This window comes from Rhinolophus sinicus, linkage group LG03 (genome assembly GCF_036562045.2).
Source record: "Rhinolophus sinicus isolate RSC01 linkage group LG03, ASM3656204v1, whole genome shotgun sequence".
Taxonomy (NCBI): domain Eukaryota; kingdom Metazoa; phylum Chordata; class Mammalia; order Chiroptera; family Rhinolophidae; genus Rhinolophus; species Rhinolophus sinicus.
In genome coordinates, this window is record NC_133753.1 from 20,335,422 (window position 1) to 20,352,158 (window position 16,737).

At 41.7% G+C, this 16,737-nt stretch overlaps 1 protein-coding gene and 1 long non-coding RNA gene across 44 annotated transcripts in view; one reads left to right on the top strand and one right to left on the bottom strand.

The window, feature by feature from the left end:
- Positions 1-16,737, bottom strand: part of NRXN3 (neurexin 3) — a 1,514,302-nt gene that overhangs the window by 493,290 nt on the left and 1,004,275 nt on the right. For 2 of the 43 annotated variants that reach the window (XM_019731104.2, XM_019731101.2), the window contains exon 1: positions 6,397-7,642. The exons of 38 other annotated variants lie outside the window; for them this stretch is intronic. In XM_019731104.2, the coding sequence (XP_019586663.1) occupies positions 6,397-6,640 (244 nt within the window). In that variant the 5' untranslated portion in view covers positions 6,641-7,642. Of the gene's footprint in view, positions 1-6,396; positions 7,643-16,737 lie in introns of those variants that run through there. 3 more of the 43 variants (XM_019731102.2, XM_019731098.2, XM_019731099.2) reach the window with 3 other exon arrangements.
- On the top strand, positions 8,364-13,533 carry LOC141570522 (uncharacterized). Its single transcript, XR_012494581.1, has 3 exons — positions 8,364-8,456; positions 10,530-10,608; positions 13,178-13,533. It is a non-coding gene; the product is annotated as an uncharacterized LOC141570522 (long non-coding RNA).

The window sequence follows — 16,737 nt, forward strand, 5'->3', positions numbered from 1 at the left end:
CAAGATGGTCTCAGAGTATTTCTTGGAGGCCTTCCCCCTTTTACTTCAGTAGATCTCTGTGCTTCTAAATGGTTTGTTAGAATTTGTTATTCTAAGCTAAAATTTGCCTGGCATGGATTTTTACATGTTATCACAAAGGAAAAGCTGACCACACATGTTATTTTCTCTCAGTGTCATAAACAGGAAAACACATGTTAAGGTTTTCTCCCCCACATTTCCCTAAAGGAATGAGTAAATGAAATAACCACTTGGAGGCAAAAGTGTTGCTACAGATCGGGAAATGAGAACTAGTCGATGCACATTCTTTAAACTTAAACTACCAACCAGCAAACATTCAACAATTAAACTCAATTTTGTACAAGGAACTGAAAGAGCATTATCATTAAACTATTTCTCATAAAACATCTAACCTGTACACAGTGGTTTACAATGTACAAAGCATGACTTATTCAATTTCCCATATAATTCTTTGACATAGGTATGGTAAGTATTAGTATCGCCATTCGCATTTTAAAGATAAAGAAACTGAGTCTTAGCAAGTCTTGTGATTTATCCAGGTTCACAAAGTTCCTAAGTGACAGGAAAAGATTGAGACTTTTTCCTCCAACTCTAAATCTTGTGATTGACTGTCCCCACTCACCCATTAGAATCCCATTATCGCAATGAATATCTTCATCTGCAAATATTCTCAAAATCATATTTTTCAGAAGTATCCAAATACAAAAACAAACAAACAAACAAAATCATCCCCTTTCCCCACAGAGTTAAATATGATGCTTAGGATTTATAACAGCGAGTTCTTTATAATCACAACACATTTTCTCAATCATTTCACCCAAACCTCATGACCATGACATGAAGTAGACAAGTTACTTCATATTTATATTTTAAAATGAACTTTCCAAACATAAAATTCCAACAGAAAAAAAATAAAAGTGATACTTATAAAAAAAAAAAAAAAGTGTTTTTCAACCGCCAAAAACGTAGTTATTTATACTTATTTAAACTGCTTTTCTTCGCTGAAGGATGAGTTGTGAAAGGAGTTGGTGCTGTGTTTGAGGAAAGGAAACGAGTGAGCAACTGCAGGTCCTGGAAGAAGTCAGTGGGAGGGTAGGAAGGTCTGCCCTGAATGGCAGCAGGCCTAAGTGGAATGAGCCTTACAGTGTGGACTCTAGGGTCTGTTTGCAGAGCACATGGCTGTGGTCAAACAGAATAAGTCTATAAGCAGATCAAGGTATAGACTCGGTCACATAAGATAAACTGAGAGGAAAGCAAACAAGTCTTACCTAAATCTACGGGTGTTGTTTTCTCCAGATATATAAATGTTTCCTCTTGATAAGGCACCAGCTTATCAATTTTGTAAATTGCTACCATTGCCACTGAAAGTTTTATTTTTCCATAGAGAGTTCAACAGCAATTCGCTGAACAGTACATTTTTACTTCTTTCCCAATGACTGGGTCTGGGCTGGGAAGGCAGAAGTGGAAGCCCAATTTATGGGCTAAATCGTGTGCCCACTCCAAATTCATCTGTTGAAGCCCTAATCTCCAGTCCTTCAGATTGTGACTGTATTTGGAGATAGTGCTTTTAAAGAGGTGATTAAGTTAAAATGAGACATTTGGGTGAGCCTTAATCCAATCTGACCAACGTCCTTATAAGAAGAGCAAATTCAGATACACAAGGACACATCAGAGTTGTATGAACACAGAGGAAAACCATGTGAGGACACAATGAGAAGGTATCAATCTATAAGCGAAGGAGAGAGATCTCAGAAGAAACCAAATGTGCCCACACCCTGATCTTGGACTTCTAGTCTTCAGAGATATAAGAAAACATATTCCTGTGGTTTAAGCTACCTAGCCTGTGATTTTAAAACTAATACACGTAGGGAAGTATGAATAAGTTCAAGGTTTATCTTCTGAAATTTGCTTCTATCCTGGATCACCCAGGGTCCCAGCAAAGAAAGTTTTCTGAGATTTGGTAAATTCATTTACTAAAATAGAATATGTTACCCCTTCCAGATTCAAAATCAGCAATAACGAATAAAATTCTTACTATGGAATTAGCTATTAGTCAGTTTGTTGAAGGATTTTTTTTTTCCTGAAAAGAATTGTTTTAATTATCTCATCTCCTCTCCTTATGACAGTCCTCACCTCTACCCCACCCAATGGTCCATGTTGAAAGTCCTGAAGAAATTTATACTAGGATAGTACAATCTTCCTAACACGCTCTTTTAAGAACAAGTTAATCTCCTGTCCTACCACTTGTCAGCAAATTTTAGAGAAGAAAAACAATGCATCTAGAGGAGAGAAAAGGAGAAAGCAATTTAATTAATTCATCACCAAGGCCAAAGACATATAAATCTTATCATTTTATCTGTCAACCAACACTATGAATTATTCAGCAAACCAAATCCCAAGAAGGAAGGGAGAAAGTGGTTAGAAAGCAGCTGGCTGAGCAGAAGAAAGTACTCAATAGATCAGAGCAAAACAAGCCCCATGGCTAGAGAAACTTAAGAGGCTGTTGTCTGTGACAATGAATAGTAGCATAATTCCTTACAAGAAAGACTCCTAGTTCAGGTGCCATTCGTGAGATCACCACCACTGCTGTTAGATCGTTCAGGGAGACATGTGCTTCCCCCCTCCACACATACACACTCACACACCCTGGTTTCTGAGCAAGAGATTTTCCTCTGAATACACTGTGGTGTACTCCCTCTTAAAGTTAAGTTCTATGTTCTCAGCTAGTTCCCCAAAATGCCTAAAGTCAGGAAGGTCTGCTGAATTATGGGGAATAAAATATAAGACACATACTACACCTAGAATCCTTAGAGAAACCTGTTTTCTAAATTATAAGTATGAAAGCATCGTTTGGGCAGGTATACATTAGACTTCATAAAGATGGGCAAGAGGGAATACACAAAACTTCCTTATGAAACTGAAGGCTGGTAAACACATACATTTTAATATTTGTATGTCCCATACCACCGAGCTTCCCTGGAGTTATGATAAGCATGATAGTTAAGTGTGGTACCAAAGTCCAGGATGAAAAAATACCTGTAGAAATATTTTGAATAACAGAAAAATGCAAATCTGTGTTTTATAAAGTCTATATATTATATTAACTAATTCAGTTTGGTATCTGGATCCCCACCCTGTCCCCGCTATTTTTTAAAATTATAGAAGTACTTAGATGATTAAAAACACTTCTGACCCTATCCCTAGCTGAACAGCACAATGTTTTATTTAGTTTTCTATCCTTAGCAAATAGCACACAGCCTGCCACATAGTAAATGCTCAATAAATGTGGACTACTGAATAGAAGAGAGCACACACACACACAAAAGCGGGGAACCTCAGGGAAGGGATTGAACAATGGGGGGAAAACTGACTAGGTTCCAGGTAGGAGGAGAGTTAATTCTCTTCTGACAGACAACCCTAACCTGAAACTATTTTGGGTACCCCAGGCAGGTGTGGCTTTGTCTCCCCAACTCATAGAGGAGCTTGGCCTTGTCTAGGCTGCCCTGGGATAGACTGTAGGCAGATCTACACATCAGTTTTTAAGGCCTGGGTAAAAGCTGTTCTGAGGATTTCCAGTCCTTCTACCTGTCTTAGTGTGAACCCCATTATAGGGCAGAATGCTTTTGGGGGATGATGGTGGCGATCACTGATTACCATGGAAGTTCTGCAGACTTCTGGCTTCTCAGGAAATGGACAAGGGGAAGAAAGGCAGAAAAAAACAACAAACAAAACCCTCTCTGGAGTCCATAGAAAGTTCTTGGATTCAAGCCTCTGGTGCTCATTTTATACCTGAAGGAAGGGCACTGACTTCTTCACAGGCAAGCAAGACTGCAGCATTAAACTCTGGAATAAGGTTGGCAGAAAACTACCAGTAACAACCATCTTCAGTAGCATGGGGCTGTGCCTCCTGCCACCTCCATCTAAACGAGTTTTTCAAACAATTGCTGTTAGCTAAGCCTTTGCCCTAGACTAGGGGAAAGCAAGTGTACTTCAAGTAAGAAGGAAAGGCACATTAGGAAAATGCTGAGGGGTCTCCTGGTCCTTCCAGGACTCAAAGGGTCACGGTTTGGAAGTGGAATTGGAGCCAAAGGTTGGGGCATCTTCTTGATTGCTGCTTCTCCTGATTTCGAGCTCGAAAACATTCATTAACTATTCAAAGAGCCTACTTAATATAGATGCATTCATTCTCCAAGCCCCAAATCAGTGGGATGGGACTTCAGGGTTGATAAAGGATATTGAAGAGTTGAATTCATAAGTTTTCTTATCTCAGCCAGGCAGACCCTGGAGCTCACTGCATCCTTTAGCTCCGGTGGGTCTGAGGGCCTTTTCTGGGGTCTCTAGTCATTTACTTGCTTTGTTCTCCTTTTCCATCATACTGAATCTTATCAGATGCAGGTTAATGAGAAACCAGACTGGGAACCAGTCCAAAAGATTTAGAGGGTACTGAGCAAACTGATCCTTGAAGAAATGAAGTTAATAAAGAAGAGTTGTGTTTAACCTGTGCAAGGCTCAACACCTTTACCCCTTTAGGAGGGAAGGAGGGAGAGAGGGAGAGAGGAAGAGATGGAGGGGGGGGGAGAGAGAGAGAGAGAGAGAGAGAGAGAGAGAGAGAGAGAGATATTTAGGAACCCCTGGGAAGTACTGCTCTGCAAATTCCATCACTTAACTAGTAGCTGCTTTTAACTGTTTACATACTGAACAGAAAACATCAAGATCCTGCCAGCCTCTAAACCTCTATCTAATGCATAATCTTCATCTCCCTGCTGATCATTTACACTAATTAGCAAAATTTAGCTAATTATCGTTGAGCGTTTCCTATTTAATTATGGCTATTAGTAATTGTCTGTCTGGTTTCCTCCATCCCCCACCCCCCCTTTTTCTTTCCCAATCTTTATAATCTTACCCCCAATTTCAGTCCCTCTATCCCTTAGGAGCTAACAGTTTCCATTTCAATGAAATTGCTTTTGCATTTTTGGTGGCTGTGGTTCTTGCCTCTCCTCGGTTTTGTTTTGGTTTTCCTTCCTTTCTCTTGAAGAAAGCCTAACCAGACTCAGCAGGAGTCACAGAGAACACTGCAACCAGATCAAGATCAAGCATTCTCTCCTTCCAACCACCCCCTCCACTAACCTTGCAAGCTCTAAGCCGCTTGACAACTCCATCAAATGAAATTTAAAGAGAGAGCCAGAAAGAGTCAGAGTACGTGCTGGCATTTTCTCAATGTGCTTCCAACTTCACATTACAGACAGCACGGAGGGAGGGAGGCAGTAGGAAGAACTGAAGTTCCCACTGGGGTCTGCGTGTTACAGGTCTTCAAAATACAAGCTAGGGCAGGGGCCCTCTGGTGTAGTTCACTCACGTGGCTCCCTGGAGGGCTGCTCCTGCCGTTGGGCTCTGTGATTCCTACTCTCCCCGCCATCAGAGTAGAGTGCATAGTAAACAAATAATGAAGCCCTCTTCTTTAGAACAAGCTCCTACCTTGGAGGCAGACATCCCCCTTTCTCAGGGAGCCTGCACAGCGCTGAATATATTTTTAAAAGCCATAGATCTCTTCCTTCAATAGCTACGCAAGAAGGGTTTGGAGCAAAACACACCAGACTTGTATGGTGTGAACAAACCCACCCATGCTACCTTTAATTGAAATAACATGTGCATAAATAGTGGAATCAAAGTTACTATAATTTACACTGGGGTAAATTATAAATTGACTTTGCTTGTCTATATACTGCTTAGAAATATTAGATGTACAGTTTTTATGACAGCTTCTCTATCAGACATATGGACAAACGTAAAGCTGCCCAAATAAACAATAATGACCACTGCTTATTATTTATGTTTTCTGCCTTCTTACACTCAGCTGCTCTCCCCTGATCTTTACCACACAGGCCCCTTTCCAGCAGTTCAGACTACTTTAGTCTGAAGACCTAAGGATTCCAGCTATTTGTTATTTCCCCATGACTAGCTCCCAAACAAGATCGGAGAGAAGGGTGAAAGCAAGGTGAATGAATGAATTTTCAAAGTGCAGCACCGGGAGACTTGTCTGATAAGTTGCCTGTCATCATGGGTGGGGGTCGGGGCTGTGAAAGAGGTAGAAGCTTGCAAAGGGGAGAATGTGGTGTTGGTGCAGCTATGGATATGGGAGCTAAGGAGTGGGGAGACCATTAGAGAAAATGGGGTGGGGGTGGAGAGTGCTGGGGCAGAAAACATTAGCATTAGCCTTTAAGGGGAAACTGGGCATTTTCTTCCTTCATGCACATGCGACACTTTTCATCATTTTAAATTCAATTTTTTTTCTCTCCCCACCATTGACATTACCTGAAAGGCGAGTGGGTTAAGGAATTGCTATGCCCCATTAAAAGGATAAAGAGCAGAGAGACCCACCGTGCCCTCCTCGCAGAGAAACAGGGGAGCGATAGATAGAAATAGGCACTGAGTGATGCTTGCTGCCATGGAAATGGTGCTCGTGCTGAGAGTGAGACCCCGGCGAGGAAGAGGAGGAGGAGGAAGCTACATTAGAGGAACTCCACACAGAGCTGATGATACATCCCCAGAAGAGGGACCAGATCCCAAGCGTCCAGGCCGGCTGGCGAGGAGGGCTCCGTCTTGCATGGATTCTCAGGTGCATGGTCAATGCACTGGACCACTACAGATGGGCAGTTTGAATTCCAGCCAGTGAGGAATAAAGAAGTTCATGATGCCCAGGGGCCCATCATAGCAGGAGGAAGACTTGCTGGAATTTTGGAAAGAGGGAAGAAATAAGCGCTGTCAAGACAGGTGGTGAATCAGTTAAAAAAATACTATTAAAAAATAGTAAGATAGAAGGCAAAAGCCCCTCTTTCCCGGGGCTTAAATTTAGGATGCCGAAGTCCACCTAAGTACAGCAACCCTCCGAGGGAGCCCCGGAATGCCACACATGTCAGGGGAGGCCCACTGAGGCTTCCCTGGGCACCTCAGATCTGATGACTTCACTGCACACTCCAGGAAAGCCACACAGGAAAGGTGGAAATGAAGGAAGAGGAGAAGGCAGCAGGAGACCCAAGTAGGTTCAGGTTAGTTTATCCCAACATCCAAGCAGTTTGAACATTTTTTTTTTCTTTCTCCACTTCCATGCGATGCAATGCAGAACCGCCAAGCCAAAGGGGGCTGCAGGTGGGAGAGTTCTTGGAGTGTTTCTCCGAGTCTCGGAGGAGGGCGCGGAGGAGGCTGTTAACCCTGCACGTTCTGGAAGAGCGCCACGGAGCCGCCGCCGGCGACCCGGGTTTCCCAACTGGACGAAAAGCAGTAGCAGCAGCAGCCAGAGGAAGAGAACAAGGACCGGAGGGAAAGAGGAGAGGAGGAGGAACCCAGCGCGGAGCAGCCACCCAAACCAACGTGGCACAGGGCAGAGAGAGGTGGGTGGGCGAGCCGGGAGAGCGTGAGAGGAGGTGCCCGCAGGCGGCAGAGGTGGCCGAGAGGCGGGAGGGCGCCTGCAAAGTGCTCGGAACGGGGAGGCACAGGTGAAGTGAAGCGAGGAGTTGGGGAACCAAATTCACAAATGGGCAAGTCATATGCAAATAGCGCACTCCTGAGAGCAAATCAGTGCAGCCCGAGCGCTCTGCCGAGGGACTGGCTGGCTCAGGAGGAAGGAGGGGCCGGAGCCACCGGAATCCCGGCCCTCCCCATTCAAGTACACGCTCCGCTCCCTCGTCTACACCCTCGCCGGCCTCCCAGCGCACACCGCCCCCCACCCCATGCCGCGCTCAGTTCTCTCCCAGCAGAGTGAGCGCGGGCGTGTGAGTGAGAGAGTGTGTGTGTGTGTGTGTGTGTGTGTGTGTGTGTGTGTGTGTGTGTGAAAGAGAGAGAGAGAGAGACGGACAGACGGACACTGACACTGCACCTTTTTATCACCCTTTCCTTCTCTCCCAGGCACATTGAGCCAATCTCGCACAATTAAAGTACCTTTTACAATTCGAGGAGAAAAATGCAGGCGGCGGCTAAGGCTGAAGAAGCCCCAGATAGAAATAAAAATAAACCCCTGGAGTCAGCAGGGTTGCTGGAGCGGCTTCACACGGTGGTGCCACCCGCACACTCCTCCGGGCCTGGAGGTCAGCACCACGGTCAGCGCCACGCAGCCACTCTCTGGGCTGAGCCTCTTTGGGAGTTAAGACGCACACGGCCCCACCGGAGGGGCGAATGGCTGGAACCCAAGTCCTAGTCCTCGAAAGTGAATGCGGAGAGGCGGTCCTGGGACTCCAGAGGGTGAGGGGTTTGGTGGCTGGAGAACCTTGGAGAAGGTAGCTTCCATTCCCATGGACAGGACGCTGTTGAAATTCAGGACCCAGTGGTTAGTGCCCTCAGGCCGGCAGTCCTGGTCAAAGAACTTTAGAAGGGATGAGGGCTGCGTCTGCTGGTGAAAGAGGAGGGGCAACCTGTCCAAGACTGGCCTCAGAAACATACCCCAGGTGGGTGAATCCCCTGAGCTTCCAGGGCGCTGGGCATCAAAGAGAACACAGCTTTTACCTCCAGGCTGAACCTGCAGGGGAGAGCAGGAGGGGCAGAAAGAGGCTGGTGCGCCTGTCGTGGCCATCTGTGTCTCCAGGAGGAAGCTGACCAGGGTTCTGCCAGAGAACGGTGACATTCTGGACAGGTGGCCTCCTCACCACCACCACCCCCCTTCTTCCCACTCCACATGATAAGCTGGAGGCACAGACCCAACAGGCAGCCCTCCTAGACCCAGAGGCTTGCTAGCTTTGACTCCCTCCTTCACACTCACCTTGGTTAAAAAGCTCATTACATTTTTTTTCGAAAGGGGGGTAGAATAAATAATACTTACTGGTTAAATCATATCATACACACTATATGACATTTGCTGGGTGTAAATTACAGGTATTAAGACAGTCCTATTTAGTGCTATTCACCCTTGGGACACCCCAAAGAAACAGAGGAAGTTAGCATCATATGCCTTTCTAACAAATAAGGATACCAAACCCAGGGGGGATTTGTCTTCTAGGTCAATGCTAAGTCCCTTTCAGAATTTATGGTGGTGATTTGGTATTCTGGTTCTGCAATTAGTGTTCTCCTAAAGGTCCATGCTGTTTATGGTAAATGGTGCAGTTATCCCAACTGCTCTGGCTCTCAGCTATAAGGGGATCCACAGGGGATGGGATCCACAGGGGACCCACAGGTGATCCACAGCCTCTGAGGGAGTGGATCTCATTCAACATCTTTCATGCCCTTGGTTGGCAACCCACAAACGTGGTGTCTTAAACTAGCAATATGTACCCAGGAACACCACAGCAAGCAAGAAGAGTAGTTTATGGAGACCCGATTTAAACCTGTTTCTTGCTCTGTAAAATATGGTTAACGCCCTCCCTCATGAGGTTCTTGGGAGTTTTAAAGGAGATAACATATACACAGCATCTGGCATAGCACCTGACAAAGAGTGGCGGTACTCTTGGCTCAATAGAAAAACAAGCTAAAACTCCAAGAAGGTTAAATAGATATTTAGGGTCTTATGTTATTGTTAGAAGAAAAGTCAGGGGAAAAAGCTCTTATCCTAAGCATCCTCCATTAAGGTAAACAATTCCCATTCAAGCCAACTGCTCCTTTAGTCCTCCAGATGGAGTCCCACTGTACTTTGGACTTATTCTAACTCTGTATCGTGGCTTACAGGGACTTAGATAACCTGGCTTATGCCCAATTCTCCAACTCCGTCTTCTCCCAGATGACCCCTTAGTACCTACCCTCCAGTTTCCCAGACCCTCATTCTGCTTTTTGAATGGGTCAAGTTCTTTCCTAACCCCAAACCTTTATACTTGCTGGCCTCTCTTGTTCAAAAGACCTTTCTCTAAGATTTTCCCATTATTGGCTTATTTCAGATTTCACCTCCTCAGAGGCTCTCTCTCTGGCCTTCATCTAAAGATAGCCATCACACTCCTGAAAACCACTTTATCCCATTACCTTGTTCTATTTCTTTCATAACATTCTCCACTTTCTGAAATCATTTATCTGTATGTGTTGACAGTCTATCTCCCTAAAAAATTGTAAGCTCTCTGAAAGCTGGCCTTTGTCTTATCACCTCCCATATTTTCTGTGTGTGGAAGAGTGGGTAGCACATAGTAGAAGCTCAGTAAATATTTGCTGAATGAATGAATACAACGAATCAATTGCCAATCTCATATTCAGATGTTCCTATACCATTAGTTTCACTGATGCATTCATCTGGCTTCAGTGACAAGGATTGCCAGAGGCATGAATTCCCAGAGTTGATGACTTGACCACCTATCCACGTAATATTGTTCTTCTTTCCCAAACTGGCACTGAGTGTTGAAGACTCTGTTTTTGACTCTGTCCCGAGGAAGCATGGGACGCTTTCATGGACCTTCCAATTACTTCTCTGCTAGGCAACAAAGTGAGACTAAATCCTTAATGCAGTAGAAAATCTGGAAATGCTGCTGGTGCGTCACAGCTGGAGATATTCATTTTACTTGTCATACTTATAATTTATTTATTTACTCTTTGCCACATGTCAAAAGAAGTAGCTGTGAATTCTTGTAAGGCTGATTCCATTTGGGGACCCAGTTGAATACTGAGAAGACTTATCATAGGACAAATGTAAGTCTGGCTTATTTTTCTTCTTTCATTCCAAAGAGATAACCTGCAGTTATCCTGATAAAAGGCACGTCCTTCTCCAATTTAACACATTGTTGATTTCTTTTTTGTCTTCTTATCCCTCCTGTCTCTTCCTCTAGTCAACACATTCCTACTTGGATTCTTTTTTTCTAATTCCCATTTCCATTAGAGTTGATATTAGGCTGCCATATTAAATATATATTTTTAGATGTTTAGCTCAAGCAATACCTCTAAACACTGCCTGAAGCTAGAGTTCTGGCTGAAGGATTCATCATCACTTGCTCTACCATCAAAAAGCTTCCCTCTTTCCTCCTGAGTTGTCTTCTCTAGTGGGTCCCTGGAGTGAGAACACTTAGAAAGAAGTGTACAGCTACAGTATGAAGAGGCAAGTCCACTTTGAAGATAGAGAAGAAGGAAAATAAATTTAGAAATGTTATGCTCACCACAGATTTAAAGTTGAAAAGTATAAATAATTTTACATGTGTAGCTCCACTTGGAAAAAACCCACGAAAACCTAACCATACTCTGGAATCTTAAATTTCTGAATGGAATACAGTTTTTAAAAATCCCTGTAACTAGATCTGCCTGGTTAAAAGCTGAGTATCTCTACTATTTCAGACTTCAGAATGTGATATTATCTATTTCCTTCCCTTGTTTTTAAATCTCTGCCCTTCACCTCACCTCCCAGGAGATCGTCCCAAGATGAGGTAGGAGAATCCTTACCCATCTGACTCTCTTCGTCTTGCCTTGGTCTGTACCTCAGCTATGACGTAGTCTGGGGAAACTTTTGGCTTCTACAATAAGCCTCGTGATAGTACTTAGCTGTGTCAAGTGCCAGGAGCCTAACGTGAAGTTGCTCTGTTGGTCTCTCACAACACATTTTGTCTCTGCACAAGCCTTTCTCACGTGTATAGACTCTGACTTTCTACTTCACTGCCAGCAGGAGACACCTGTCAAGTTGTTTGTCATTCGGGCATCTAATATGACCACACAGACACAGAAAGCACCAGAGCGGTCTGTGTCTGTATAAACCCTAAGATCTTAGATAAGGGCCCTCTTTCCCCAAATACGGACTATTGAAATTCTCACTCTCTCTCTATGCAGCATTCCAAAGGAACGTTTAGGAGGAAGAAGGAAAAAAAAAAAAAAAAAACAGAAACAAAAATGAAAACAAACAACTAAACTCTCATAATGTGAAATGAAATAAAAGTCCTGAAAAAAATACAGGTGACTGTTAACATGACTATAAATATATCCAAAGGTTCCAGTGACACCATAAAACAGTCAAACTTTGCTTTATTATATGTCAGTAGATTTATTTATAGCCATATAATTCATCCTTCTGCTTATTTATTTAAGAAAGCCATCCTGCAAAAAGCAGATTTTGATTATATTTTCCATGGGGGACTATAAAAGAGAAGCTTTATTCTTTTAAGCATCACTCCTCCATGCATTTTATTTTTAAAAGACAAAGCCAGCCTCACATAATTTTACAGCGTAGAGAATGTAGATATTGCTTCTGTCCCTTTAACTTCACCTTCTTATAAACATCTATAGTTATTCTTTTGTCCTCCTTGTGGCTGAAATGGGGATATCAGGAGTATGGATGCTGCAAAAAATCTCCCCAGGAAATTTTCCAAATGTCTAGCATTTGATCAATGGCGCTAGGAGATATATTTCCTTAGCATTTCACACATTCCTTCAAGAATAAGAAAAAATATGAAATGTTTCTGTGTAAACCTTAACCCACTTCCTTCAAAGTCTAAGTAAAATTATTTTATCATGGAAGCAAACTGTCCTTTTATTCAAGGACAGGATTCAGTCAGTTCCTTGTAGAGAGATTCGGGCATTTTAACCCCTGTTAGTCTTCACTAGGCTGACATTGGATATTAAAGATCTAAACTTCCCATCCTCAGCATCATATAGATCTTTACCCAGTTTTAAGGATGCAAACCAAATAAATGATTGTTATACAATAACAAAAATAATAGTATCACTTGTATGTTCATAGGATAATTATCAAATCAAAGATTGGAGGACACACAGATTTGTATTTGGGGCTCTGGCGCTTGACTGCCTAGGACCAAATCCTGAATCTGCTTGTTAGCTGCTGGGAAAATGTTAACCAGTTCTGCAGCCCCTTTGTATTTCAGCATCTCCATCTATAAAATGAGAATAATCATATTATCTATCTAGCAAGTTTGTCGTGAGCATTTAGAAAGTTAATGTCTGTAAAGTATGTATAACAGTGCCTGGCAGACCGTTAATGATCAGAAATTATTATTAGTCACATTTACTGATCGTTTGCCATGTACCAGTCATTACTATTATATTACACTGCTACTGCTACTACTATCCTCTTCTTATCCTTGAGGGCTACTTGCAAGATGACTGCTTGAAAGTCATTCCTGCAGGGAATGTTCTCTTCTTGTTTATACAAGTCTCAAGAGGAGTGAGTAAACGGAAAGTTCCCTCTGCAATTCCAAAACATAGACTGAAAAGTCACTCCAGGTTACCTGACTCATTGATTCTCTTTGCCCATATTTTGCAGAAAGAGAAGCAGCTTCTTCACATCCTTCCCACAAACAACCATCAAGCCAACTCTAAAACAAGCAAGCTCACCGTGGTCCCAGGACCAGATAACATGGGCTACCAAACCCCAGCGATGTTGTATAAAAGATCATTTCCCAGTGTAGAGTGGAACTCTCACCGTCTCAGTTGGCTTTGGGATCTGGAAGGGCTACCTCTCTTCCCCATCTCTTTATTTTCTTACTTTCATCTCACAAATAAACAATAAATTCTAATCATTTACACTTTCCCCGAAAAGACATGCCTTGTAAATATTTTAATAGTTTTCAATAGTATTTCTTTTTTATTCACGAACTTTTTAAGGTTATGGTGAATGTACATCTGAACTAGGTTCTACCTAATACAGGAAGAAACCATTACTTTAGTGCCTCAATTTATCTACTTCGTGAAATTTATGCTCACTATGAGCAAGGCACCAGGTGAAGTCTAGGGGATTCAGGAACGAAAAAGGAGATTTAAGGCCTTAAAAACTATATAGAAAGGCAGAAAGGAAAAAAACAAAACAAACCATAAACTCCACCCATATGTACAGCTTCCCAAATACAATGTGATAAACGCTAGAGTAAAGGTATAAACAAAGCATACAAAATAGTAGAGGGTGAAATTAATCCACTGCAGGGAGATGAGGGACTATCAGGAGGGATTCATAGACAAGGTGACATGTGCGTTGAGTGTCAAAGGACTAGAGTTCAAATCCTGGTCCTCTATTTATTGGCCATATGACCTTGAGCAAGTTACTTTAAACTCACTGAGCCTATTTCCTCAGTAGTATTATTATGAATACTCTCTACCTCATAGGATTGTTCTGATGGTTAAAGGAGAAGACATATTTGAAAAGAATGTTGTAAATGTTCAGGTTCCTTATCATGAACCTGGCCTTGAATGATATCCATTGGTAGAAAAAGGGTAGTGTAAAGTAAGGGGATTATCCATGCGGGGTGGAATCATCACAAGAGAGCTTCCTAAGGGAGGCCAGCTTTAAATTTAGCTGTCACTTGTCACTTAGATTGTTAAAGAATGAGAATCTCAGAAAGGGGTCAACTTTTTCTTTCAACTCAAAAACAAGTTGTTTCATTGGATAAGGAAAGGCAATGAAAGTAAAGGGAAGGAAAGGAACAAAAAAGAAATGGAAAGAAAGGAGGAAGGGAGGGGAAGAGAGGTGAGAGGGGAAGTGCAGAGAGAGGAAGGGAGGAGAAGAGAGGAAACTTGCATGTTGGAAGCAATAGCCTTTATTTCTAATGACAGGGTTGCCATATTCAGAGATGTCAAATAAATGCCATGTAAATTTTAAAAAGTTAAATTGTGGCATCACCAGGAGTTTTCCTTTGTTTAATGTCTCCCATGTAATTACTTTGCAGATACTAAAATACCCATTGGATTCAATTCATCAGACTATCATTTAATTCTAGGAACATCAGAGTTCAAGCATCCATTTTATTCAAGTGCGTATCTCACTCACAATTCCATGAAGAACACATCTTCTAAGGTAAAGGGACAGAGAATTAAAATAGCTCATCACTTTACCCTTAATACTATGTAGTCTTAAATTCACTTAGCCGAGAAATCTGGGAGGGGAATGAGATGAATGTTCCCCAAACAGAAGGTAGAAAGTGTTATCAAACTAGCTCCAAAAACGTTTGCAAGATGGGTAATAAGGGCATTTCTCAGAGTTATTAAAGAATGAGCACTTTCCAAAACTGATGGTGACGTCAGGGGGTTACAAAAATGTAAGTTCATTCATAGCAGGAGGAATAGGCTTTTCTTAAAATAGAGGAAACACTAAAATAGCAATATTTTGGCATTGGTGATATCTCTATCTTCAAAATCAACTATTTGCAATCTGGTTGGGCAGAATTAGCTGTTCTTTCCTACCTTATGTTAACACTTGTCACATCCTATTATCATTTGGGTTTATACCTTGCTCACATACATGATTTACAAAGGAATCATGTAAGGGAAACGGGGCCTGGTTCTAGGGCTAGAGAGCTTAAGTTCAAATCCCTGCTCCATTATTTACTAGCTGTGTGATCATGGGCAATTTACTTAGCCTCTTAAAACTAATGTTTTCTCATCAGTAAAATGGAGACCACAATACTCTATTTCAAACTTAGCACAATACCAGGCAAATATGACAATATGAGACATTGAATGGATGTTTGTAGAACAGTATTCAAAAACATTTAATTACTGTAGGAGAGAATGTTTCGTACACACACACACACACACTGGAGGTGCCAAAAAATGTATACAAATGGACACTTTGGTCAATGTTGCTCAAGCAGTAGTTTGCCATAATCAGAAGTGTCTAGACGCTGATGGTAACCACTTTGAGCATCTCTTGTAATTGCAGAAGTCAAATGTGACTTGTATTCATCTTTTGTTATTGGTATATATTGAGTATTACAATTTTAAAACATTTTTTCTTAAAATGTGCATAATACCTCTCTCTCTCTCTCTCTCTCTTTCTGTGTGTCTGTGTGTGTGTGTGTATGTAGTGCCAAAAAATGTATCCACATTTTAAGAAAGGAAAACTGTATTAAGATTGTAATATGCAATATACACTGATAACAAAAGATGAATACAAGTCATGTGTATACATTCTTTTGGCAGCCCTGGTACATATCAAAAAATTTGCAAAATATGCAAGCATCTTATTATAAGAAGGAATTTTTCAACATTTAGAGCCGTTACCAAATTGGAAGGGATGCCTCTGAAGGCAGTGAGTGCTCCATAATAGGAAATATTCAAGCAGTATATGCCTTTTAGAGACCGTGAAGTTGATATCTTGCAGTGAGAAAAGGGGAGTATATAACCTCTAAGTTCCTTTTCAAATTTATATGTGATACTGATGGAATTTTCTTTTTAAATTTTCCTTTGTCTTTTATTTCTGCATTTACTTAAATGTGATCTCTTGGCCTTATCTTGAGGCTCAAACCCAATTCCTAGATGCTATAAAAATTATATCACAGTCCTGTTTACTAAAAACTCATACATGGAGGTGAGAAATCTTAGACTTCTATAAAATGTATCCAGCATTGTTACACCACAACTTCATTTTTCATTACTGCATGCAGTACAAGTTGTCTCTAGACATGTTAACAATTTTATGTTTCTATTTTAAATATCAAAGTATTTTTTGTTTTGTTTTGTTTTTTTTTTCATTAGCAACACCTACACAGCTGCTGTTCCTGTGATCTAAGAGGGCATTTTTCACTGCTGAAGAGCTTATTGCTATAGGAAGAGTATGCTGATTGGCTTGTCCTATTGTACTTTACCTCCTAGCAGGGAATCCTCGTGGACTGAACATAAATAAATCTGAATCCCCTTAAGTAAAAATATGTGTCTTGAAAATCCTGAGACAGAAAGCAGAACTACTCTTCTCTCTCTTGAAAAGACAAGGCCATTCCTCTTTGGGAGCTATTATGGATGAGAGAAAGAGAGTTGGATACTCAGAAGAAAACCTAAGAGTGTTAGAGAAATTGAGATACAGAGAATGACTTGTTTAATATCACATAGAATTTC